This window comes from Triplophysa dalaica, chromosome 2 (genome assembly GCF_015846415.1).
Source record: "Triplophysa dalaica isolate WHDGS20190420 chromosome 2, ASM1584641v1, whole genome shotgun sequence".
Taxonomy (NCBI): Eukaryota; Metazoa; Chordata; class Actinopteri; order Cypriniformes; family Nemacheilidae; genus Triplophysa; species Triplophysa dalaica.
In genome coordinates this window covers 25,003,731-25,031,487 of record NC_079543.1, presented here as the reverse complement: position 1 = coordinate 25,031,487, position 27,757 = coordinate 25,003,731, and the positions used below count along the sequence as shown (strand labels likewise).

The following is a 27,757-nucleotide window of genomic DNA, read 5'->3' as shown; positions in this document are numbered from 1 at the left end:
TTTTTCGGTATCTCAAAGTTGGTTTCCCATCTTATCTGACACTCAAAGGTAAAACTAGCCACCACACATAATTGCATTTTCTTTGTAAATTAAGTTTATTTATATAGAACAATACATACTATACAATACTTTGAATGAATGCATATTTTTACAAGCTAAGTCATCCGTCACTTAAGCATTTATTTGTTCAGCTCTATGTAAACATGCGTTAAGACAGGTTTCACATAAAAGACATTGAATCAAAATATGCTTCTCAACCACGATACTTACAAGCATACAGTTATGCAAATGTTAGTATGTGACAGGGGGCGTGGCCTCTGTGTCGCTGGAAGCGCCACTGCCGCGCGTCAGCTGTGGAGAGGCAGGCGTATGCTCGCGCGTGCCTACCAACCGGGAAGCGAAGTGCAAACCGAGCAAGACACTGTACAACGGCGCAAACTAGGAGTCGACAACGAAACACGGATTTTTTCCCTCAGAACCGTTCGACGCACGGATTTCTAACACTTCCGTCCTCACCATGGCCGACCCAGCGAGCAACGCTGCGGATGGCGAGGGGGTAGCGCGAGGTTTCGCCAGGCAGGGCGCGTTGAGGCAGAAAAACGTGCACGAAGTGAAGAACCACAAGTTCACCGCGCGCTTCTTCAAGCAACCGACCTTCTGCAGCCACTGCACCGACTTCATCTGGTGAGTCAGCGGGCGTTCGCGCGCTCGCGTTGTCGGGCATTAATGCGGTGCTTCGTTGCGTATATAAGACGCAGGTTAACGTTGCACTCTTGATGTTCGTGACAGGAAAAGCCCCCCTGTCACAAACACACCGAAGCGTTTGAACGCACTCAAACATCCGCAGTGGTGTCAAACGCTAAACAAAGACGCCGAGCGCAGACGGAAACAGAAAGAGGCTCGCGCGACCAGCTGCTGCCCTGCAGTTCGTATCTTTAAGCAAAACACACATTCTTGCACCCCTGTCCTTTGGGTAAACTCCCCTATTTGTTTGTACGCGTAAACGTAATGTGTCTATTATGAGAAATAAGACTAAACCATCATCCCCTGAGGAAAAGATTTGGCGATTTTAGCGGAATATGTCGCGCGCCTGCGCGTGTCTCAGTACTGTGCGCAGAGGAATGCGTCTAGATTTGGTGTCTGCGCTGTTGTTTTATCGCTGTCATCTTACACACTGTGTTGCCTCTTTTGCAGGGGTTTCGGCAAACAAGGCTTTCAGTGTCAAGGTAAGACTGCGCTCCTCTGTTTCCACACGGAAAAATCAAGCTGCGACTTTTCTTTGGGAGAAACTGCATTTCTTTGGTTACGTTGCAACTGTGTCTTGCACAACGAGGGATTTTTTTGAGGGGGAAAGAGAAAGAAGACTTTGTTTTTTTGGTGGTGGGTTGATTACATTTATGCTGACAGTTCTTCTTCTGTGGCTGCACACAGACCCTGGCCTTTCACTTTAGCGCACTTTATGAACTACAGTGCACTGGAGTTATCAGATGAATTAAATGTAACAGTCATGCATTGTAGCACTGTGCTATATATTAAAAAAATCTTATTTTGGTGGCTTTTGTCAGTTTTGTTACACCCTTCTGAGGTATCATGCAACACCTCTGTCACTCTTGCTCAGTCAAGTTACAGTACAGTTGAACTCTTTAAGCATGCTCTTTATATATGAGAACACATCACTGTGATGTTTGCAATTTGAAAGTCAGTTAAAATATCTGCAATTGCAGTTAAATAATAACTCGGACGACTCAATGACTCAAATGACTTGTCGTAAAGCTGTCAGAGCCTGAACTGTCATCATACAAGTGGTTTGGCTACATGATTGTGGATGCATTTCCTACCATCCACTCAGACCCTTAATGGGGATTTCAAAGCAAATCATCATCTGCAATGATTGCGTCACACAATCACTAACACTGTACAAACTGTGTGTAACTTCTGATAAAAAAAATCTGCACTGCAGTCTCATAAAACATGCATTTGCTGTAGGATTTTATCAGGCAATCCAGGTTATATGGTGGTTGCTCCCCCATTCACCACCCTTTTATCTATTATCAATAGTGTACAGCTTTAAAAAATTGAGAACGTATCATACGTTATTTTATTATACAATAAGTGATGAATGATATGTCAATATGGACGTCAAAAGGAATAACTGTACCATAAAATTGAGGTTCGGCTAAAATGTACTCTCTGTCATGTTGTTGCAAACCCATGTTACTTTCTTCCAAGAACTCAAAAGATATTTAAGGTTCCCATTTTCGTGATGTATTGAAAGTGAACTGGGACCGCCATGCTCCAAATTTACCGCTTACGTATAATGAAAGTGAGCCAGATGACTTGTGTGTTACATTTGAAGTCATATGACCCATGTGCTTTCTTCCAAGAGCTCAAAAGGGATTTTAGGTTCCCATTTTTGTGATATTATGAAAGTGAATGTGAACTGGGACCGCCATGTTCAAAAATGACCATAAACGTATAAAGAAAGTGAGCCAGATGACTTGTGTGTACATTTGAAGTTACATGACAGCTTTTTGTGAGGGACTATTTAATCGAGCCAGTCTTCATTTATTAATCAAACGTCATTGATTCTTTCTTTAACTCTCATGAAGACATCATGAGAGCAGGGGAGGACATTAATGTTTTTAACAAATTGCATTTCGGTCCGTTCCAAATAACAAAACTTTTGAAAGGCTTCAAATCACTCAGAATTGTACTTAAACAAATTGACACTCAAATTCTTAATTACTTTAAGCCATTCGAGTTGGAAACAGCATGAACATTTAGACCTTTGGCTTCATGTTTTTTGTATCTTTTTTGGTTTACACAACGATCATCAGATTGAAGTATTCATCTGTGATAAAAGAAGTACATGATGAGTTCTGGACAAAAAGACCTGCTTGGTTTGTGTGCGGAAACTGTATTTACTGCCTCAACAAAGTCTCCCACAAATCCTGAATTTCTGGAATCGATAAGAACATTTTATCACTGTTGTAAAAGCATCTCTCTACAGCGTTCTCTCTAATATTGTTCAAGGGATCACAAACTGGCTTCCTTTTTTATGACAGTTTTAAGGTCTGATAATTCATCCATGTGACATCATGCATATTAACATTTATGCATTTGACAGACGCTTTTATCCAAAGCGACTTAAATCAAATTGTGCTATACATTTGTTTCTGTGTATGTGTAATCCTGGGATCGAACCCGTGACCTTGCTCTAACCACTGAGCTAGCAGCATAGCTATGACATTTTCCCAGTGATAATTCTGAATTGTAGATTTCTCATTTATTTTAAGCAATGAATCACAACGACATACTTACAGCGTTTACATTTAAGTAGAGAAGCAGGGGGACATACTGTTTTTATGTGTTTACTGTATGTTGAAAAGGCAAGTCAAAACAATTGCAGATGCTACAGTGCTACCATTCAGTGTTAATCATTAACTCTGTGAGCAAACACACACACCCAATTGTTTGCTTTCAAGATACATAGATAAATTAAACAGTGTAATTGTAGACCTCAGTCTTGTTAATATTTGTTTTTTCTTAAATGTTTATTATTGTTATCCACCACGGATCTCGTCTTGCTTATCCTAGCGTACCCTTAAAAGTTGACAAAAAGAAAAAATGTACATCAAGAAGATCCTCTCGCTAATCGGTCTTGAATTAGCAAGTAGCAAATATTTGTTCATGGTTGTAAATAAAACTAAGGTTAGTGGCTATTTTATAAAAGGGAGGAGCATTTCCATATGTGCCTCATAGGTATGTCCAAATCTCACTGCACGATAATGTGTGTATGAGTTATAGAATGAGATTTGCCAAGTGACCAAAAAGTTTGCACCAGAAGGACCTTGTCAAAGGCAACAACTATTAATTTTTCTAACATTCTCTATGTGAGGCCCGGAAGACCTATCGTTTCATACAGTATTGTGGCCACAATAATATTAAGACAATTTTGCTGTGAAGTTAACACGATATCGATAATATTGTTACATCCCTAGTTCCTCATTAAAAAAACGCATCAACAATGTAAAGCAATTGAATAGGGTCTTTAAATCAACTTGATAAGACTCACAATGAAGATCAATAAATCTAATTTGTCCAACATATATCTATAGTCTTCATTTTGTCCATCTTTTACTCTTGCTTGTTTGTTTTGTGAAAGGGTTTAAGTAGAAAAAAGTAGAGAAGATCAGAGCACTGGCCTGGTTAAGGTAACAAAGGGGTGTGTTTTATAAAGGGACAATAGCTATTTTTACCATTTCATTTTACTGTCAAATACTCGTAGGCCGAGACAGAGGTGGTGGTGAAATGGAGAGGGAAAGATGCAAACAAGAGGTTGAGGTGGAAGCCACTGTTTATTCAGAAATACTAGCGAACATACACACGGAGAACAATTTTTGTGATTGACACAAAACAATTTACTATGACAGCCAATCATAAGGCTTTTTCATTATGCCATATGTTTAAGTTCATCGAGTCTTATACATGTCAAAACATGAAACATATTCATATGAAAACTGAAAACATGTTCATCATTTGGTAAAAAGTAAAGCGTGCGCCTAACTGACTGCTTTTTAAATAAATGAACGATGAGCAAAATTGAGTTTAATCTTAGCTGAATCATGGTCAGCTATAGCTATATATATTATTTACACTCATACACTTACTTGAATAGAACTGTTCCCTTTAAATGTGGCAATAAAGCAAATAGTAATAAATAACTATAATAAATTAAGTGCTGCTTGGCTGTGCAGAACTCAGCGCCAAGATGCTAGTAGGCTGTGAGTGGTTGCCAAGACATTACTATGCGGTTACCAGGGTGTTCTGAGCAATGTTCAGTGTATTTCTTTCTAGTTGCTTACTGGCCCAAAAGGAAAATAGCCCCTCTTTGATTTCCTAGTCCTTAAATGTTGCTTGGGTCCCTTTTTAAGGCTACAGGGTTTTTCCATCTTGAGAGATGCAAGTGTTTGAAAAAAACTCATTTATTATATATCTGCATACGTAACTTCTAACAGTCATAATATTCTATCTTCATTTACTCGCCCTTAATTTCTTTGAAGAATGTTGGAAACCAAACCGTTTTGGGCCACTTTTGACTACCACTGCAATTTTTCCTACTGTGATAGTCAATGGTGGCCAAGAACTGTTTGGTTACAAGCATTCGTCCAAATAACTGTTTAACCTAACATAGAAATTTATACAGATTTGGAAAAACTCGAAGGTGAATAAATGATGACAGAATTTTTGTGTGAACTGTCACTTTAAGCGTTTATTTAGTGTACAGTAAAAGTAAACTGCTCTGGTAGTTTAATTGGTTAGATTAAGTATTTGGTCATTTTATGAGGTGTTTCTATAGTTTGAATGAGGTAACAGTGTCTTGGGGATCAAAACCCATCAGCAAGCATTTCCAATTTGCTTAAACTGGTTGCCAAAAGCATAAATGTAAAAACATTGAGGCTTCTTTTAGAGTTTTAACAGGGCAAAGTTAAACATCAGGCATGAACCAGTCCTCTGCAAGAACTTTATAGTCACACGTCTGTAAAATGCATAGGGCTATAATTAAATGGAATTATGTCATTTATGAGAAACTTGACTCTAATTAAGATGCATGTAGTCGAGGAATCTCAGACATTTCATAATGAAATAATAGCTTAATTTCCCATACATTGTAATTGCTTTTATTAGCCTGCTTGCAAAGACAAGCATTACATTATTTGCTCATGTGTGAGTCTGCATAGGCTTTTTATGTAAAAACTGCCCAAACTAGTTCCATTTGTTGTTTATGAACTCTAAGCACAGGTTCGGTCATGTTCCTCGAAATCATGAAAATTGGCAGCTCGTTCTAGCAGTTATCAGTAGGGTAGTATATGATGTTCTAGATAATTCTCACGCCCACCGCAGCTTTTCAATCTACGCTTTTAAAAAACCACTATAGGGTTTCCTTAATCTTTTTAAGTTAAGTTTTGCGAACTTAATTTACTTAAATAAATCTCACTATTTGTTTTATACAATGTATGCTGGATCATATTTCGTACGCGAGAGGTTGAACTTGGAAACAAACAGGTTCGAACTTGCTAAATGATGGAAGATGATCTTCTATGGAAACAATAAACATGCTTGTATGTTAACTGTAATGTTGTCGAGAGTTAATCTGAAGCCGACTAGTAAATTGACATTTAGCATATAGAACCGTTCCGGCTCTTTAACCCTTAGGTCTTGTTGCTAGGCAACAACCCACAGATTACGGAGGGAATGTCCTGGAATGTTTCTTTGGAAAAGGGGCAGGCTGAGCCGAATGGAAATGACTGTTTAAACAGAAAGGGAGATCCTTTTGCCTCAGCGTGACTCCTGTAACTCGAGCGTCTGCCACCTTTCTGTGCATTCTTGTGGCTGAAAATTTGTATTGCAATGTTTGGCTGTGTACTTTACTGTATGGGTTTGTGTGTGGTTACCTCCCTAGCCTCTGCTCTTGTCATTGTGTGTACCTTGCCTGTCAAGTCCTACAAGGTATTCAGAAAAGCAGAAGTTAAATATGTATATGCGAGATTGATCGATAGAAACAGATACCTGGATAAGGATGTGATTGCTCAAAGGTAACTCTCATAGCTTAGAAGACGATTTCTTGGCTCTGCTTTATTAGAATCAACATTTTCGAAGATTCTCCTTAACCTCCCCAAAAATAAACAAATTTTATTATTATTAATATGCAGTAAGAAAACAATGCAACCAAAATATTGTGAATTGTGCATCACAGATAATCTCGGAAGAATCAAACGGGAAATAATTGATCATGAAAATCATTAACTTTCGACCGTAGACTTGGCAAATCTGAGCACAATGTGAGACACTGTATTATTTCTCGAAAAGAAAAGAGTGAGAAGCTGGAGTATAGTCTCTGTTTGCTGTATATTTCTGTCTAGGATATTCTCCATTCTCATCTGCGATTTTTCTCCTCTTTGAATAGATACATAGAGCGCGTTCGAGTTGACATTAAACAGGCGTGCAGTAAAATCACAGATCGCATCAGTTGCCATCGAGTTGTCAACCTCATCAATAATTTGTCAAACAATGCATAATTAATAATCTGGTTAATAATGAATGTTTGAGAGCTCCTGTGATTAAAGTCTAAAGGTCTGTCATGTCTTGTACTGTATTGTGTGGATGTGTTTGGATTAGGCATGTGTGCTAAATTTGAAACGTTTCGTAACCGTGTTGTCGTCTAGTCTTAAACTAAGAATTGCCCAGAATGCGGTCCAAAAACTTTGCCTAGGGCCTATGTAATGCATTTTAGATGTAATACAAGACTAAAGAATGTAATCTATTAATCAAACTGTTCATATCCAATATCTAATGTAGCTAAAACAGGCATAGGTGTTCTCACTATCTCCCTTTATGCTGATTTGTCTAACATATATCAGACCTTGATAATAAATAAATCGCTCAAAAAACAATGTTTTTGTAATGTTCGTTTTCCCTATTTTAACATCTCCCAGTAAACCATGCAACTTTTGTTTTTGGTAAATAAAATGAATGCCTGTGAGAAAACAAGCTGAATAAATGAATGAATGGCTATGGCAGCAGTGCGCCTGGAAAAAGGTTTCCCCTTTTTCCGTACTCTGTCCCCATTTTGTGAAATGGGCGTATCGGCACAAAGGAAACCCATGCTAGATCCGCCCTAAAATTAAAACATTTTGTTCCTGTTATACTTTTAAAGAATATAATTTTTTCAAACATATTGTTTTAGTCCGTAATTTGAAAGGTTCCTAAATGAAACATTAAAATGGACGTCATTCAAATTATAACATTTTGTATCATTTTTTTCATGTAATCGACTGTGGTTTTCAATGTCGACTAGTAAGAGCTTACCGTTTAAACGACAAGTCGATAAGTCTAGTACACTGTTACATTTTGGACTTACTCTGTCGTCGAGGAGAATTCAAGTGGGACTTAAATATGCCTTGGAGTGATATATATAAACGATTTTAAAATAAATATGGTGGATTACAAATTTAATTTGGAAGGGAGGGTTTACAGATCACAATGCAAGCAAGAGAAGCATCCTGTTATGGTCCACACGATCAAGACAACATTTAGAATCAACTGTTCATGTACCGCAGGGTAAAATTGAATGAATTTACATATAACCAGTTTAATATGAAATGTAGACCTTCGTTTATGGCCTATAATGCACATTCTGTGAAAACAGGTAGCTATTAAGGTTTGTGTTAGAACGGTCTGACTTACTAACTTAAATGATACTTTACTACCAAATCAAAATTTCCACATGTTTTACTCTCCCTCAAGGCATTCTAACCGAGTATGTTTTTCTTCTTTAAGAAAAATGTCTTTTATCATTTACTCATCCTCTTGTCATTTCCAACCTATATGACTTTATTTCCTCTGCAAAACCCAACTCAACATTTTTTATACAGACAAGCATGCACACATACACACACACAGACAATCACGCACACAAAATAAGATATTTTGAAAAAATTGGTATATGAACTATGGCATTACCCATTTACTTGCTTTGGTTTTGTGTCTACAGTAGAAGTGAATGGATCACAAAATCAGGAAGTGTCAAGAGATAAAGTGCACCGAAACAATGTCGTTGTCACATTCACTAAAATGTGTTTAAGATCTTTTTTTGATCAACCTATGGGATTGTCTGTATGTCTGTCAAAGTGTCTCTTTAAATATATGGGTGTTGACATGTTTCCATTCACTTAAACACCACGGTACATGTCTTTGGTGAAAAAAAGTACTTTGGGGCATGATGACGGACTATGAGTAAACGAGTTTTGTAGTGTTTTCTGGAAGTTGAAAGCATGACCATGGGATTGTTGGTGCCATCAGTTCAGCTACAGGAACTACAGGGTGGCCGAGGGGAAGTGTAGTCCAATTTAGAAAAGTTCCACACAACTTAACATGTGTTTTTTAAAGCAAAAGGCAATTTGGGCATCTGGGCAATGAAGCAATACAGGACGGAAAAAAATCTATTTTTATCACTGGTAAACCACACTATAAAACATACATGCAATGATTTTAAAGTTTAGACATGTAAAAGATTGCATCTGAGTATTTATGACAGTATGGAGAGTTTTATGTTCCATGCAAAGCTTTTACAGAGTTCAACTGGTCAAAAACTGTTTGCTTGAGCTACACTTCAAAATGTCATGTTTGTAGTTTCTCATGTTTTTTATTACCGCATAATCTAACATAGTTGATTAAACTCATTAGTAAAAGACTAAATGGGTGCGTGAGATAAAGCACATATCTTAAGTGCAGCAAAAGGTCCATATTTGAACCTTAGAAATACATTTTATTGCATAGAAACAAAATATGAAACCAAGTGTCACCTTTAAACAAATGATGCGCATGCTTTATTCAGAAGTAACTTCACTTTTCCGAGCCATTTATTGACCTATTTTTAACCACCTGGCCCAGGGTGATATCTAGTGATGTATGATGTCAGTTCCTCTCCAGTTCTTGCAGGTGTTATAGCAGCAGGGTTGCCAGATCTGCATAATAAAACTAGCCCAATGACACAAATACCCAAATTCTAAATGTCACTCCATACCTCAAATACATATTTCAGTAAATCATTGAAATATGTTTGTTAATCATAAACACACTCACCTTTCATTTATAACTTCCTTTAAAGCTTAAGACTAGTCCAAGACTAAAATGAATGTCTCGCCTGTCTTAACTGAAAATAACTTGCCATGACATATTTTAAAGTAGATCAGTGCCAATGTTTTGGCTAAAAAAACTCCATGGAGAAACCACAGATCTGGCAACCCTGTAAAGCAGAAAAACCACAGACTGTATTTATATTTTATTTATAATTTAGTATCTCTTTACTGTTTTTGAAAATTGCTTCATTTCTTTACAATAAGCCAACTACTTTCTTCATTAATGTGGAAACTTTTGTGTTGAAATTGGTGAAATGGCCTCTTGTCTCTAACAGTTCTCTTAATGTCTTTCTCTTTCTCACCCAGTGTGTGCTTTTGTCGTCCACAAACGCTGCCATGAGTTTGTTACGTTCTCCTGCCCAGGGGCGGACAAAGGCCCTGCATCAGATGTAAGTAAACAATGCAAACTTGCCCGAAGACAAGCAAACATCTGCCACGTCCCTGTCTCACCCCGCCTCTCTCCTGCACTCTTGCGCCATCTTTTCCGATAGTGAAACACACTTCCTTTGACTTGATAAATCTTCCTGTGACTAAGCAGTACACACACTCACTCGTGCACAATTTTGCTTGGCGAGCAGTTTAAATATTTATTCTGTGGTAACCTATTGAGTAGCCTTTTAGTAAAGCTTGACATTAATCTTGTTCATTTACATGTCGTCCACCCAACATGCATGCAGTGATGTCGATTTTCTAATCTCTATTTTTAAAAGCGCGCTTCCTCCTAATATGTGTAAGAGCAGGCGCACACATGCACTTCCTGTGTGGCGCTTTATCTCTGCATTGCAGCCAATTATATTTCGCTTCAGTAAATTATTCACCAGGGGATCGGTTTAAAAGGTCAATCGGTTTAGATGAAAAGTTCACTTAATGGATTATGCATGTTATTGTAAAACCAAAGTAGCTTTAACAGTAATAACTGCTTTAATGGCGGTGTAGGGTACTGTAATGCTGAAGTAACAAGCTCTTACTCGACCCTTACGTTGGGTCAATTGCGTGAGGAAATCATTTTAAACAGTGCTAAAACAATACGGGAAGTGCAAATGAAAAGCAATATACTTTCGTTACACCTTGGCTATTGCTTAAGTCTAAAGTAACAACCCCTAGTGTCAGAAATGAAGATGATATTTCTGGCATTCCTTTATGCTACATCATATTATCAATGTCTTATTGTATTTAAGCCATGGTTCCTGTAGTGAGGCCACGATACATTTGTGGTTACTTAGGTTTTACTACCAATAAAAAACTACAGTTCAACCATAGCTTAGTTTTATAAGGGAAGTTCAGTAATTGGAAATATGAATCAATATTATTACTAAAATCTATCCCTATATACTCTAAAATGTTGTGGGGAACTCCGGCTGTAAATGTTTTGGATGTCTGCCTAGTCAAACACACTTGATGAATAAACACTTTGTAGAAGTGTCCAACACCTAAAATAGGCGTGTCAGATAAGAAGAGCAATGTTTTAGCTATAGCGTGCTTGCATTATATATGCTTTTGCTTTGTAGTTCTTAGGGCAAGCGATATTCAATATCATGTCCCTCCTGTAACTGACGTACAGTATCTGAAGGTGCCCTGGTAAGAAAGTGTTGTGTTTTGTGTCACAGGACCCCCGTAGTAAACATAAGTTTAAGGTACACACGTATTCCAGCCCCACGTTCTGTGACCACTGTGGATCTCTGCTGTACGGACTCTTACACCAAGGGATGAAATGTGACAGTAAGTATATAAACAGTCGTGTTTATACAGCATACCCCAGAGCTTTTGCATCCTACATTCTTACCTTTGTGGTCCGGTGTATGAAATCTAGCGGCTTCTAGCTGTATATAAATGAAAAGAGTTTTTATTTTTAGTAGTGGTGGGCCGTTAACGCCGTTAACGCAGTGAGACTATTATCGCGCGTTAAAAAAAATGTCGCCGTTAATCTATTCTCAAAGTTGGGTTGGCAGCTGGGTCTATACTACGCAAGCTATGATGACTTTCACCTTGATATTTTAGCGCGGATGTATACCAGCTTAACTGCACTGTACGCGGCGAGAACGATATTTTTCAACACGCGTCATCATCTCATAACCAGGGCTTCATTCGCGCGATTCGCGCAGCAAGTAGGTCTATCGCCTCTTTGCATTAACATATAAATCACTCGCGCTTGACACGCCATTCGCGTTTGGTCTGAACACAACATAACGTTACTGTGAAATTACCGCATCAAACGTGACGTGCAAACATGGATGCAGCTATGAAGCCGCCGGGTTTGCTTCAGGGAATATTAATTTTTAAGAATCTTCCCAATAGAAACATCGACAAGACTAAGGTTGTTTGCACCTTATGCAATGCGGAATTGGTTTAAAAAAAACACTTTCTCTCAACAGGTACTGGTCTAGCTTTAGTTGAAACCAGTAACTTTGTATTGAGATCTAATGTATTATGGCTCCTGTATGACATATCGCTTGTTGCTCCCTCACTCTTTGTAAGTCGCTTTGGATAAAAGCGTCTGCTAAATGACTAAATGTAAATGTACTGTAGGAGCTCTTCCAGTCTCAAGTACCACCTAAACGGAAATCATCCCTTAGCTAATGCGGAAGTAAACACAAGTTCATCTTATTGAACATAATTTAATTTTCATCACCAATTATCATAGTAGAACAGCTTTCTCAAGCAGTTCGTGATGCATTTTGGAAACAGGAGATGAGCCCCTGGTCTAATGCGCCACCTGGCTTGAGAAACCCGTTCTCAAAGACTTACATTTAGTCATTATTTGGGTAGCACACATATTCGGAATGCCTTCGGCAGAATTCAAATGAGCCATTTTAATCTAGATTAATCTAGATTAATTTTGGAATTAATCTAGATTAATCTAGATTAAAAAAAATAATCTATGCCCACCACTAATTTTTAGTGAACTATCCCTTTAAGAACGTCTTCATATACAGGTTTTAATTTTGGCACCAAAGTGAATTATAGCGGAGTAAACCCACACACACACACACACAAACACAGATCCAAAAGTGTAACTGCACAAGGCAAGCTCTCCTGCGATGCCCTCTACTGGTTATGTTGATGCATTACACAGTCTAACCCATGAAAAAGATGCATTTTTATTTCAAAATGATGTAATTGCAGCTTAAACCACAGAGTTGTGCAACAATACCTGTTGAAATTTCTTCTAGTAGCTAGTTAGAAAAACATATATAGATATATTGAAATAAATATCAGTTTATGTGTGTTATTAAATCATTCGATTGCATAAAATAATTTTTGTGTCTTATACATAAAGCTACTATAAACGCATCTATTTATTGTTCCAAGTGTGTTGTACATGGTTTGGCAAGTGTGGGTGTGTTTGTGTGTATGTAACACATTTATGTGTCTGTGGTGTTTGCGTCGGCGTGTCCTTGTACGACAGCAGAGAGCGCAAAGCAAACGCTGCATGTGTGATGCTGTCAATCTAACGCCGTGTGGTTATTCTGCAGACTGCATGATGAATATTCATAAGCGATGTGTGGAGAATGTTCCCAGTCTGTGTGGAACGGACCATACAGAGAGGAGAGGCCGTCTGCATCTCACTGCCATCATCAAAGATCTCGTACTCACCGTGACCAGTGAGTTCACACACAAACACCTACACATATTTTTTTTTCTGGTGAACTATCCCCTTATTTACCTAAAGTGAGTTTGCTGAAAGCAGAAACTAGCAACACTAGCGTTCGATTTCCAGAGACCGCAGGTACTGATAAATGCAAAGCCTCAATGCACTTTCAGACGGTTTGTATAAAAGCCTCAGACAAATGTAAACGTAACCCTGCAAATGAAGTTAAATCGTCTTCACGCTAGCGCTTTTAGTAGTGCGATTTAAAAAACAAACTGTTCTAAACGGGTCTGCTTTTCTCAGCTCTGTTTTGCCTCGGGCTGAAACAGCATCCTCTGGAAAGATGAGATCAATCCGCCAACGATCGGCCCACATCCCATTCGCGCACACGCGCTCGCCCATCAATCAGCTGTCCAGAGCCGCGTGTGGAGGCGCTGTGTGTAATGATAGTGGAAATGTTGTACACGTAACAGTTCATTTACAACATGACAGATTCTTTAGTGTGAAAATGAGCGCTGTAGATATCCATCAGCTTTTAACCAAAGCGCATTCAGTGTATACATTTCATCAGTATCTGCGTGAACCTTCAAACCATTTTGCTTTGTGCTGCTTTACCAAGTGAGATAAAGGAACAAAATGATGTAAGATCACCTAGCAACCACCCCCAAATTAGCTTAGTAGAGACTTGGCAACCACAAAGAAGGTCAGAAAAAACATAGATATAATAAATACCTACATACGGCTGCTGCGATACGTCAACAATGCCGAAATATTAGGGAGGGCAACAGTGCACTAAAAGGAACCCGTTGGGAGAGCTGCACTTTTTCGCCATTAAAAGCACAATCACGTTTACATTTCTAAACATATTCCAATGGTTTACGATGTACGGGGAGTACATCTTCAGTTGCATCATATCTTGATAGTTATAGCATACTTTAAAGTTCATAATGAAATGTGAAATACATTATTTGTACCTGTTATTCGTTAGAATCCACTAGATGGCATCATGTTCAGTGATATGTTATAGACAAGTCAAGCAACAGAATAAATAACCACGTTGCAGTTTTCGAGAATAAAACACAGACACCTAGAGATTGTTTCTGAGATTAATTTAAAGCATCGAACAAAACACCCGAGGTAAAATATAGTTTAATTTACGTATTATAAAAACTAATGTTTTTCATTAGTAAAATTTGTAATTTTTACATTTTCAAAGATAAAAGATGTTCTTTTATTAGTCTGGTAAAACCGTTACGGCGGAAAATTATGTGACACTGCCGTGCGTTATACGTGTGAAATAGCAGTATATAGTCATAAAGTAAAGACGCATTGTTTTGAAGTGAACGAGCTGTTCTGATCATGTGCATTTAATCTACATTTAATTATTTCACATTAGCGATGTGCAAACAATTAAGCCTTAATGATTGCTTCACAAGCCTGAGTTTTAACAGTTCCGTATGACAATAAATACATTTTCAAGTCTAACCATCATAACTGGAGCCAACACGTTTCTGTAGTCCATGTAAAAAGAAAAGTATTGAAATCAGTTGAGAAATGAAAATGATGTTGGGTTTTTATCCAGAAAACTGCAGGTCCACCATTCACTCGTATGTCTTTATAGTCGGCTTTTGCCCTTACCAATATAGCGGCGTCGACGTACGATCCAGCGGACAATGAGCTGTCTAGTTAATATATACATGGCTATGAGAAAAACACAGACAAAACCTTGGACATGGCTATTATGACCCTTGACAACCCGGCTAACAACGCAGAACACCTTGGCAATGCCCTCGTCCTAGCAAACGCCTAGCAACTACCCAGAATGCTTTGCGTAACTTGCGTTCAAACACGTCAAATATAAACATTATAAATTTTGTAACGTTTCGAAATAATCCACAATGTTGTACCAGAATGCTTTGCGTAACTTGCGTTCAAACACGTTAAATATAAACATTGCAAATTTTGTACCCGGCTAACAACCCAGAACACCTTGGCAATGCCCTCGTCCTAGCAAACGCCTAGCAACTACCCAGAATGCTTTGCGTAACTTGCATTCAAACACGTTAAATATAAACATTACAAATTTTGTAACGTTTCGAAATAATCCACAATGTTGTACCACGTACAAATACAGCAAAGTTTTAAACGTGTCACGTTTATGATTCTGTTTCTATTTACAGTCTCGGAGGCTCGTAATTTGGTCCCGATGGATCCCAATGGCCTGTCAGATCCATATGTGAAGCTCAAATTAATTCCAGACCCAAAGAATGAAAGTAAACAAAAGACCAAAACCATCAAGTGCTCCCTAAATCCCACATGGAACGAGAACTTTAGCTTGTAAGTATTCAAATCTGCAGTCAAATGAATACGTTGCATTTATGAGGTGGTGTAATAAATGCGTTTTCATTGTCAGTAAACTTAAAGAGACTGACGTAGACCGGCGTCTGTCGGTGGAAATCTGGGATTGGGATTTGACCAGCAGGAATGACTTCATGGGTTCCATGTCTTTCGGCATCTCTGAGCTGCAGAAGCAAGGTGCCATCGGATGGTAAGAGCTACTGTGAAGATATACGGCTTTGGACAAAACGCATGCACATTTTGAGCTCTGTGCACGGGTTTGGATTGTAGGTTTAAGATGCTGGGTCAAGAGGAAGGGGAATATTTTAATGTCCCAGTTCCACCAGAGGGAGAAGAAGGCAATGAAGAACTGAGGCAGAAGTTTGAGGTGCCATCTCATTTACCCTTTCTTACAGCTACATATTAGCATTTTATGACTGAAACGTGAGTATTTGTCACCTTAGAGAGCCAAGATCGGTCCGGGCACTAAGAACACAGACGGATCGTCGAAGAACGACATCTCGAAATATGATTCCAATGGCAACCAGGACCGCATGAAACTCTGCGACTTCAACTTCATCATGGTCCTGGGCAAAGGCAGCTTTGGCAAGGTAGCCCACACCATCTGTTCACTTTCTGAAACACATGCTGAGTTGTGTTTATTTGTATATTTATTTACTCCTCTTTTTCTATTCAGGTCATGCTGGCTGAACGTAAAGGCTCAGATGAGCTGTACGCTGTGAAGATATTAAAGAAGGATGTTGTGATTCAGGATGATGATGTCGAGTGCACTATGGTGGAGAAGAGAGTCCTGGCTCTCTCCGGCAAACCGCTCTTCCTCACTCAACTGCACTCCTGCTTCCAAACCCTGGTATGAATCACATTCGCACTCCGTAAAACGGATTCAAGAAACCCTTAAACCACCAGCTCTTATGTTGTGATGGTGCTTGTCTTTGTAGGACCGTCTTTACTTTGTGATGGAGTATATCAATGGTGGAGATTTGATGTATCAAATACAACAAGTTGGAAAATTCAAAGAGCCCCATGCAGTGTATGTATTGAATCGCTTAAATCTAAAAAGTGATGTTTGCAATTTTATATCTAGCTTTTAAGTATCGGTTTGTATAATAAAGTAAGCGACCGTTGCAGTGTTTTAACTCTTGTGTTTATCATCAGGTTTTATGCGGCGGAGATCGCCATTGGTCTGTTCTTCCTCCATTTGAAAGGCATTATTTACAGGTGAGCTGTTGGATTGTATTGTGGTATTCTCTGTACCGTTGTGTGTAAATAAACCCTGGGCTTCAGAGATTAAAGTTGTGTGAATGTAATTTAGTAATGCGTTGATTGCAATATTTGGTTTCAAAATATAGAACACAGCATCCGTTTATTTTGTCATCCTTTGTCTAGCGTTGAACTATATCATGTAAAGGCCTTTAAACCATTTAATCGTATACAGTATAGATAGACAGCTTCTAGCTGTGGGATGCAGCGCAACGCTAGAGAATGTCAGACAGCCCACCAGTATTAACTTCTCTTTCGTGCTTGAATGAACAAAAAACACACAAGATTATGCCAGAAAGCATGTTTTGTCTAGCATTTTCGTAAACACAGATTTCAATGTGTTAAATAAAATCCGAAATGAATGCAAGTGTGCATGAGTTGTGAAAATGGGAAAGGTCATAAGATCTGCGTAGAGACACAGCTCTTAAAGGGGCCGCGTTCTTAAACCTTCTGCTGTGACTCCTGTCACGAATGTTAATCAAAGAACAAAAGAGGAATTCAATGTGTTTTGTAGCTTTAATTTTGTATTTAATTTATAATTTTTCATAAAATACTGTAAGGTTTTTCAGAACTTCATTCAATTTTTTATATTTACTACCTGTTAGACATTAAAGCTCTCAATTATACTGTACTTCAATGATGAACGGCTATTATTAATGTTAAAATAAATAAAAAATAAAAAAATTAATGAAGACATCAGTTGCAGTGCTTATTTTAGAATGTTGGCTTTCATTCATGAAATGATGTTGCTAAAGAAATCTGTCGTTTCTACATTCATTTGGAGATTAAATGTGAAGTTATTAGAGTGAAAAAGTATAATATACTTTAACATATAATCACAATTAATCGCACATAAAATTATAAAAACATTAATGTCGTGTGCGATTAATCGTGATTATTCACCGATTGACAACACTAATTTTAATCTAAATTGTATTTAGATTAAAATGCTGTTTTATATATAAAGAATTTAGAACCTGGTTATAGTTCATTTTAGGGCTGTTCAACGATTAATCGCGATTAATCACGACGTTTTCATAATTTACGTGCATACTTTATGCATTTATAAACACATACACGTACATATACATGTATTTATTCAGGAAATATTTACATTTATATATTAATATTTAAATATAACTACAACTATTTATACATCATTTATTTTTCTAAAATATAGACATATATTATGTTAATACAAACTTTTAGTCTGGATTCGATTAATTGCGTTTAATTGTTGAACATCGATAGTTTATTTATTATCAAGATTCAATAACAGTGAACATTGTTCCTCATTTTTTTTCTAGCATATTACTTTTTTTTAATTATGAAGCATATCATAAATAATCTGTATAAAATAAAATAATCATTTTTCGATTAAATTGATGTTTATATAATGTTTAGATTTGTACTGTATCAATAAATATGCAATTATTTAATCTCATCGTCATTGAACCAGATGGTTATCTAAGCATAATGTTTACCAAAAATAATTTACATACATAACATGTTAAACATATTTTCTATTTCTGCAGAGATCTGAAGCTAGATAATGTGATGTTGGATGCTGAGGGCCACATAAAAATCGCAGATTTCGGCATGTGCAAAGAGAACATGTTTGATGGTTCCACAACTAAAACCTTCTGTGGCACTCCGGACTACATTGCGCCTGAGGTTGGTTTGCGTGTTGTGTGGATTTGTTTTTACTGTACAGGTCTACATGATTGGTGGACAATTCACACATGTCAAAAACTTTGGTCCCTTGTTACAGATCATTGCTTATCAACCGTATGGGAAGTCTGTGGATTGGTGGGCCTACGGAGTTCTCCTATATGAAATGCTCGCAGGGCAGGTAAGCTATAGAGCTACACTATACATTTATTTATAAAAAATATTAATTAAAGACAATTGTTCATTTAGTTTTGAGCAGTAAGCAGCTCGCATGTGTACCACTATTTTTAACCTTTGTTCTTGTAAGAACCTAACTTAAAACAACTGTAATGGTTATTACTTTTTAACACATAATTGAAAAGTAGCACAAACTCAGAATCATTGGACTGCACATGTGACCAGTTCAGGTTGATTGAAGTGTACTGATTTTAATGTGATTGTGATTAGATACAGTAGTGTCGACACATTTGCTTCTGTATCTTTAGCCGCCTTTTGATGGTGAGGACGAAGATGAGCTTTTCCAATCCATCATGGAGCATCACGTATCATACCCGAAATCCATGTCCAAAGAAGCAGTGGCCATATGCAAGGGGGTAGGTACATGTACACACAAACACCCCATACGTCCTATGTTTGTATACACTAACCGGCCCCGTTATGCACTTCTAGCTGATGACCAAACATCCTGGGAAACGCCTGGGCTGCGGACCAGAGGGAGAGAGAGATATCAAGGAGCATGCGTTCTTCCGCTACATGGATTGGGAAAAGTTGCAAAACAAGGAAGTTCAACCCCCATTCAAACCCAAAGCAGTAAGTAATGCAATAACAGAATGTGTGTTTCTTTTTACCGATGGCTGTATGTAAGTACGACAGTTTTCTTTCGTACGCTTCCTTTCTCCTGGGACGCTATGTCTTTTTTCACAATGCTGAAAGCTGCCTGTTAGAGAACTGAATGAGCTCGTGAGTGGAGCATTAGGGCTTAGTCTCCATTTATTTAAGTGCCTTGTGGTGATTTTCTGAGAACAAGGCTGATTTTGTGAATGCGGTTGAGTTACTGAGGCTCAAGTGTGTGTTCTACAGAGTCTTTAATTTCTGCTGTAAAGCCAGAAGGTTGGTGAAAATATCATGTGAGGTGAGGCATTGAGGGTTTGATCTTAAATGTGTAACTGAATTAGAAATTAAGAGTTGCGGTGGGGGAAAAGAATGGCGATTTCGAGCACTTTTACTATGTAGATTTTGCAATTTGCAGTTTTTTTAATGAATGAACCTCCATATAAAACACATACATAGTTTTTTTTGCAAGATAATCACATTTCAGGTTTCACATCATTGTTTTAACCTAATGTTTAAACTTTTATGACCAAACTGGCAAAGTGTCTGACGTTTAGTTCAATTTTTTATGTTATCTTGTATAAATGTATTCATGGCAAGAAGAAGTTTAAAACTGTCAGATTGCCAGAAGATGATTTTTATCATATATTTTAAAGTATGTTTATGTTTTAATATGTCTCCTAAACTCTCTCTGTTTTGTTTTGCATTAAAACAGCAAAGCAAAAAATAGTGACTTTACAAGGGTTGCATTTTCACATTTTCTATTTGTATTGACAGTATTATGTAATTTATAGTTTGTTTTGTATTCACACAAAAAACACAACAGTACAGGAAGCTTAAAAAACTAGGGTTTTGAATACTGTGTGATGTTGCATCATGCGTATAGATGCCATTGACCGCAAAATAGTCCTACCCAAGTCAAGTTACGGTTAGTTTGTCCTTTTGTTGTTGCTTGTTGGCCTAATTGGCCAGGGTCAGTAAGCCCCGCCCCCTGTATTATGTGTCACTGTAAGCTTAAATTGTAATGATTTCACCCATTTCCAGGTAAGTTTTTTGGATGTATATAATCCCTGTTATTTTCTCACAGTCGCTCCATTTCAATTTTTATTTCTCAATGCTGCACTTTAATCGCCTGATGTCCAAATGCTTCCCTAACATTTTGTAAAAATGTTTTATTTTAACATAAAATGCAGCATTGAAAAAATGTGCATGAAACACATCCCTCAAACCCTCAGATGGAAGCAGGATGTTTGTGATATTTGCTTACAAAGTACACCTTGTATATAGGCCTAATGTAGTTTCATATATTCTAGATTATGCAATGAAAATATGTTTATTGTTTTCTGTCGTTACACAATCATAATGTTTTGTTACTGTACAGCAATTGTACGCAGTTAAATTGCTAAAAAAGAAGCAGATAATTCATATTGATGAGTGGTTTGTAGGCTTTATGATTATGTACCTGAAAAATATTAAAGGAATGTTTTAGGTTCAATATACTAGGTATTGTTATATTTCACAGATAATATGGATCGAAAACTAGTCAAAATTGCATTTATTGTAATGAATGTGCAGTGGAGATATGACAAGCACTGAAACTAAAACTGAAATTTGAATCACATTTTTTTCAAAACCTATAGAAAAACCCGATGAAATAAATGTAACATGCTGCACGTATTGCAACAAAATCCAACCACACATTGTAAAAGCACCCTTAACATGCCTTTTTCCAAAGGTTTTAATAATAATGCAAGTGTATATTTTGTCCTGTTACGACTGACTTAATTTTAAATGTAATTCATTAGGATCTTTGGAGAATACCTAGAAAAATGAACCTTAAAATAGTTTTTTTATTTTCACCTCAAAAACAGTTTGACATATATAAAAACGTCAATTGAATCTGGAACATTTCTTTAATTTCTTTGAGATGACCCTTTATTCGATTCTTTATTATTCGTATTTATTTTGTACAATATTTTTTCACATTTAATTCATTTTTCTTTGTTTGCTCATTTCACATCACCATTTTCCCATCCCACACCTCTCTTCTCTCGTCTTCTCCACAGTGCGGTCGAGACGCAGAGAACTTTGATCGTTTTTTCACCCGTCATCCTCCTGTCCTGACCCCACCTGACCAGGAAGTGATTGAAAACCTGGACCAAGAAGAATTTCACGGGTTCTCTTTCATTAATACTCGCTTCTCATCTGTAAGATCCAAGTAGCCCAACTTAGCCAAGCACGTTGTAGGGACCAATCAGATTGCAGATACACCGAGGCCGGTGAAGCCAATGAGAGCAATCAGCCAGTTTAGTGAAAGAGGTCTTTCTATAAATATTGTTCCTTATACTTTCAATTCATTATGCCTAAACCGTCTTTTTTCGGGAAGTATGGAGGGAAATGATTTACTTCACTTTTTTAATGAGTTTATTAAAAGAGATAGCTTTGAGATATTTTACTATTCTCTAATGCTTGTTTATCTTAATGTTCTATAATCTTACACAATTAAATAACAAAAGTATCATGGTGGATTTCGCAAAATATGAACCAGTCCAAGTCACATTTCACCCCAAAAGTAAAAGAAAGAACGTAAATTATGTAGAAAATAAAATCTAATTCCATAAACAATCCTGAGAAAGAAAACACAGTATAATAGAATTTACACTTTGAAGTATTTAAGCATTACATTAAGTATTTGTTGTACTGTTATTTTTGTATGACAATATTTTACTGTATCACAGTAATTATAATAGAATATAATTCACTATTTAGGCTAATGGAAATTACAAATAATCTACAAAAGCATGCACATATTTCCCAATTTTTGGAGTGAAATATGAATTGAATACGTTCGTCGAGGTTTTGTGAGCCTCACTCATTTAAAAAACATATCCCTAAAATATAGCTGCCAAACCTGTTAGTGTCCCCAAACACAAACCACGCAGTTCAGCCAAAGCATTTAGCGCTCATTGATCGGGACGTTTTAGTGGGTCACCCCATTTTTAGTGCTTTTCAGATGGGTGTTTGTACACGTGTTTGTGTAAAACTGTGCCAAGTCCGAGATTCAAGTTTAGAAACTGATTATACGGTACAACTTGAAAGATGAAACAACTGGAAATATGATATATACAGAAACAACATTGCGACTTCATTACAGACATTTTATTGTTGTAACTACTTACTGAAGATAAAACATATCTTGTTGTTATCTTTTGTCATTATCCTGCCAAATGTGTGATGTATGATTCTTTTTGACTTGTTACCTGTGCCTGGCAGTGTTTGGATAAAATTACTGTGAAACTGTAGTTGGACTGTTTCTATAGAGGGAAATATATAAATATGTATTTGGAATATATTAATGGTCTCTGTCTGTATATTTTCCTAAATATTTTCCAGGCAAAGCGCCTTGAATGTTACACATTAGCAGTGGTATTTCGCACTTTTTGCAATGCTAAAAAAAAAAAAGGATTTATCCCAAACCATGTGCATGCTGGCTTGTTATACTGGAGAGAATGATTATACTGTATATTTGGAAAGTAATTTATGACTTCTCAAAAAAATTAATAATGCCTATTTTAAAAATAAAAAGACATACAAAACATAAGAAATGCAAAAATAATGTACTTGGACATCTTGGTTTGGTGTGGACATGATGATGCAGTTGATGAGTAGGTAACAGAGACCAGGCCCTCAAGAGGTACTGTACTTCTCTCCAAGGGCCCTTAGAGCTGGGCTGGGCCCCCGGCAGAAGGTGAGAACTTGTCTTGATCGTCCTCTGAAGGACATTTGGTAGCCACTTTTGTCTCTCCGTTCCTGGTTTTGTGTTTATCAGACCTTCGTAAACTGTTTTGTCCTTGTTGTTGGAGGTTGGACTTAATGTCCAAATGTGTGTCTCATGGGTGCGTTTCTGGTCCAGTCTGCTTTCTTATCTACTGTCCTTGAGTTCTTGATTCTGACGTTTCTTCCAGCTGTGGGTCTTCATCCATTCTTCTCTGCTCTCTTTTTTGTGCTTCGTCTGACTTCTAGCATCTGTATTTGTGTGGAAACTTTCTGACTTTCTCTATGATGTTTTATTTGTGGTGTCGTCCCCTCGATATGTACATATAATGTATGAATAGTACATTTAAAGTCAACATTAAATATTCTTGAAATGAAGTGCATGACTTTAGGACATTATTTCAGGAGACGAAAAAAACTGTTGTTAAGTTTTGCATCAAAATGTAAAAACTTTTAGTTTTCTGGTAATGTCACCTTAGTTAAATTTGGCTATTGAGGCATTTATTTAGAGAATGTGCAATTTCAAAAATAATTATGAATAAATTATAAAGTATTGTAATTGTAAATATTGATCTTCTTGGTTGAATACCGTGTTTTTCTGCCATATGTCATTTCATGTTGACTTTAAAACCAGATTTAAATTGCATTTGTGATTTTTTTTTGTATGGAAATTTTAATTAATCCTGGATTTTTATTGCCATGACTTGCATTGTCCTCTCCTTCTTTGTTGTAAAACTTTCATCTGTAATTACATTACAATAAGAATAATTGAAATATATTTGATATTTTCACCGAAATTTATGCACATAACAATGAATATACCCTCAACTCTGTTCTCTCTCTCCTTGTAGAAAAATCGTCGCGACACTGGGAATTTCGACAAGGAATTCACCAAGATGGCGGTTGAGCTGACCCCAACAGATAAACTATTCATAATGAATTTGGACCAAAACGAATTCCAAGGCTTCTCCTACACCAACCCCGAGTTTGTCATTCAAGTTTGACCCCAAACTCTGATTGACTGCTCTAAGTGATAACACGTGTGAGAGAATACCTTTTTGCCCAGAATGCATTGTTTTGTCCTTGTGCATCTTGATTGTCCTCTCTCTTCATTTTACAAAGGCCCAGACCCTGCAGGATCATACAGAACCAATCCAGGACTACACAGTCCAAACCAAGAGCTCAGAAACTCAGAATCCAAGTGAGCGGTCATAAAAGAGTGTATTCATAGTCTCCATGAGAATACCACGTGTTTTCCATCTCCATGAGAATTAACCTACCTCTTTTCTTTATACATTTTTCTTGTCCCTATAATTCGGCTTTTCCGCAAGCCGCAAACCTTCAATAGACATCATGGCTAAATCAGTCTTTTGGTTTAAAATGACTACGTTTTAGTAAAAATTCAAAGCCCAAAGATTTAGTCCTTTATCAAATTATAAATATATTATTAACAAATGTCCGTTAACTTGAACCATGCATATACAAACTTTGTTTATACAATCACTGGAAATGTCATTCCCGCCTGTCTGAGATTTCCAGCATAAGCACATTAATGAAGTCAAATAATGGCATCTACATGGTCTTTAGCTTCCTACAAGCCTCACTGCAATGGTTCATGAGATGATCATTCAATTTTAATATTTATGTGATGATATCTTGTGGAATTCCAGCCTTTAAAGATACATAAAATGCAAAAGTACATAAACGAAGCTTTAAAAAAGTTAAACAAAATTGTTTTAAAAGTGTCAAAGATCTGTTTGTTGACACAGCAATTTTACAAAAATTTGTGTCAAGGTCTGTCGCTCAACAGAACACTGATACGCACATCCATTTATAAGCAAATTATTTGTTTTGAGGCAAAGTGCAATAACCAATTTTATGTCATATTCTCTGATAAATTTATAATTTTATATTTATGCCATATAATAATATATTTATTAAAAATTGTATTTACTTAATGACCATTTCAGATATCAGGAAAATCTGAATTGGGACAAACCAAATTATTACAGTTACAGTACATGTAGAGAAACAGCCGCAAAAAATTAAGAGATCATTCACATGTTTTTATTTCAAAACAGCATTTCTAGATGTATTGTTTCCAGTTCAGTGTCTGTTGAATTTCAACAAAATCAAACCTCAGGAGTGACATAAAGTCATCCAACAGCAATGTGGAAAAACTGAGAGCGTGACAAGACACATGAAAACTGGTAAATCAGGTTATTACATAAAAAAGACATTTTGAAATGTTCCTAAATACCTGTACAAATACTACTGGTGTAAAGCTTAAAAGTGAATATGAACTTGTTTTCTTTGCAGCATTTGAGGTCTGAAAAATACAGAGCATCCTTTCTGTTATTTTGAACGGTTTCTCCAGGTTTCATTTTCTGCCAACAAACCCAATTAGAAACAATATTATAATTGGAAATTTGGGAGAAATATTTTTAGTCGTGCTCATAACGAAACACAAATGATCATTTTACCTAAACACAAACCTATAAATAGTAAATTCAGAAAAATTGAAAATGATCTCTTCATTTTTCGTGGCTGTATGTAACATTATTGCGTAGACAATACATTTCCAATCACAAAACCCCACAGAACTGAAAATCTGCACATTTAACCTTCATTGTGTTTTAGAAAATATTTAAGATTCAACATAAGATACATGCATATGATGAGAATGTGATGCTGAACAAAACTATATCCTGACTGAAACCCTAATGTGCCATATCTGTGTGTGGGTATCTATGCCGTTTCCGGGGAACTCGTTGTGTCGTGTCTGTGTTAAACAGACTCCATAAGGAGTTTTAGTCTACCCCATGCATGCCTGGTAAAGCCCTTGCTCTTTAACTCTGTGTTTACATATTAACCATATGTGTCGCTAATGGGTGGATCTGTGGTAGTATAGATCCTTGTAAGGGTCATGGTGTGTGACATTTATGTTTGTTTTCTTTTGTAATTAGATATGATTTAGAAATATAGGTATTCTAGTCTTCCAAATGATTATGTGTACAGTGATTATATAAGGACATTCTGCTTTTCTTGGTGTCGTGACAGGAAAAAGTGTGGATATGCTGTATAATATTTGTTGTATAGAATAAATTGAAGGATAGATGTCTGGGAACCGACGAACAATGAGTGATATTTAGCCTGAACTGTAATAACTGTGCGAAAGGGTTGAAGTTGTAATCTAGTAAAGAATCAAAAAGTACAACACGAGTAGCTGACAGCCTATCGTTTTGTCCGGAACTATTAAACCTCTCCAGCACGCGCACAACTGTAAATGGATCATTTGGACTTTACACTCACTGAAAACAACATGCACATTTTAACGTTTGTATCTTGTGGCCCTGTGTTAGTATGGAGTTGATATTTTAGTTTTTCAATCATGTTTTAATGATGAAAGCTTCAAAGGGCTTCCTGTTCAAGAATCAACCACCCCAAACCAGATTTTATACTATGCAAGACATGTGCATGTCAACAATAACACATTGACATTAACAGACAGCAGCTGTGTTTGGTTATACAGTGGAATGATATTGCTGGTATTTGTTGAGATGTTTTGCATGTTATTTACTCATGTTATGTGGCCATTAAAACTGAAATTTTCAAATGGCAATCTGGGTGTTTGTATTGATCGTCCACAGTGAAAGGGGTCTAGATTTGAGTATCGTTCCTTGACCAGTAAATTGTGCATGAAAATATTTAGATGACGATTTGTAGAGTTTGTTTCCAAAATGAAATAACTCAGTTTTTTTACATTTTCAAAAAGATGTATTCTTTTAGTTATTACGGCTTAATCAAAACAAACCAACTGCAGTTTGATTGATTTTAATTTGAATGCACAAAAAAAAAACATAATTTTTGGAAATTTTTAAAAACGGGGTTATCTCACTTTGAAACCAAACTATTCATATATGTTTTACTTCTTTAAAAAAATACTTAAAAAATGTGATGGGGACATAGGGGAATTTACTGTTGTAAATTAATGGATATACACAGGGCACTTTCTTCAAATGAGAATGTTATAAAAACCATCAATTGCAGAACATGTGGCCACAGTTGGCATTCATGATCACGTTTCAATTTTTCTGCAGAACACAAAAGAGGAGTTGAAAAGCACGTTGGTAACCAAACATCATTGCGCCCCATTGACTTCCATTGTATGGACACAAAACCACGGAGACATTTCTCAAAATATCTTCTTTTGTGCTGAACAGAAGAAAGAGTCTCACACAGTTTTTAATTAGAATTAGGGTACTTTTAGGTGAAGTGATGCCTTAAGTAACTTTGGGAGAAGAGCGTCTTACAATAAATGTAAGACATTTATTTATTGTTTAAAAAATACTTTTTTAACGATTGGTGTAGCTCCTTACTATTGGTTTTCACATATTTCCATCTAATAAGTGACATTTATAAAGTAAAAGTAAAAATATCAAAAAGCAAAAAATACCATTAGTTGCTATAAATGATTGTCAGGGAGCCTACTTTAACGCTCAAGTGTTGCTCTAAAAACTTTTTAAAGGTTTTTGCCGATGAAACCAAAAATGACAAAAAGCTCTCGTTAATT

General features: G+C 36.7%; 1 protein-coding gene across 1 annotated transcript; it reads left to right on the top strand.

The window, feature by feature from the left end:
• The first annotated feature begins 316 nt into the window (after positions 1–316).
• Positions 317–22,762, top strand: prkcba (protein kinase C, beta a). Its single transcript, XM_056771534.1, has 17 exons — positions 317–684; positions 1,195–1,226; positions 10,008–10,090; positions 11,309–11,420; positions 13,175–13,303; positions 15,471–15,627; positions 15,704–15,838; positions 15,919–16,015; positions 16,092–16,238; positions 16,325–16,498; positions 16,587–16,678; positions 16,804–16,866; positions 18,444–18,582; positions 18,680–18,760; positions 19,065–19,172; positions 19,249–19,389; positions 21,477–22,762. Exons 1-17 carry the CDS (start codon positions 518–520, stop codon positions 21,630–21,632), a joined length of 2,013 nt encoding a protein of 670 aa, XP_056627512.1. The 5' UTR covers positions 317–517; the 3' UTR covers positions 21,633–22,762.
• Positions 22,763–27,757: the final 4,995 nt, after the last annotated feature.

Bases quoted from the DNA above. Each gene is read 5' to 3' on its own strand.
- prkcba (XM_056771534.1), top strand. From the start codon at position 518: ATGGCCGACCCAGCGAGCAACGCTGCGGATGGCGAGGGGGTAGCGCGA. The intron at 16,499-16,586 runs GTATGAATCACA...TTGTCTTTGTAG, and splicing joins ACTCCTGCTTCCAAACCCTG to GACCGTCTTTACTTTGTGAT. The intron at 18,761-19,064 runs GTAAGCTATAGA...CTGTATCTTTAG, and splicing joins ATGAAATGCTCGCAGGGCAG to CCGCCTTTTGATGGTGAGGA.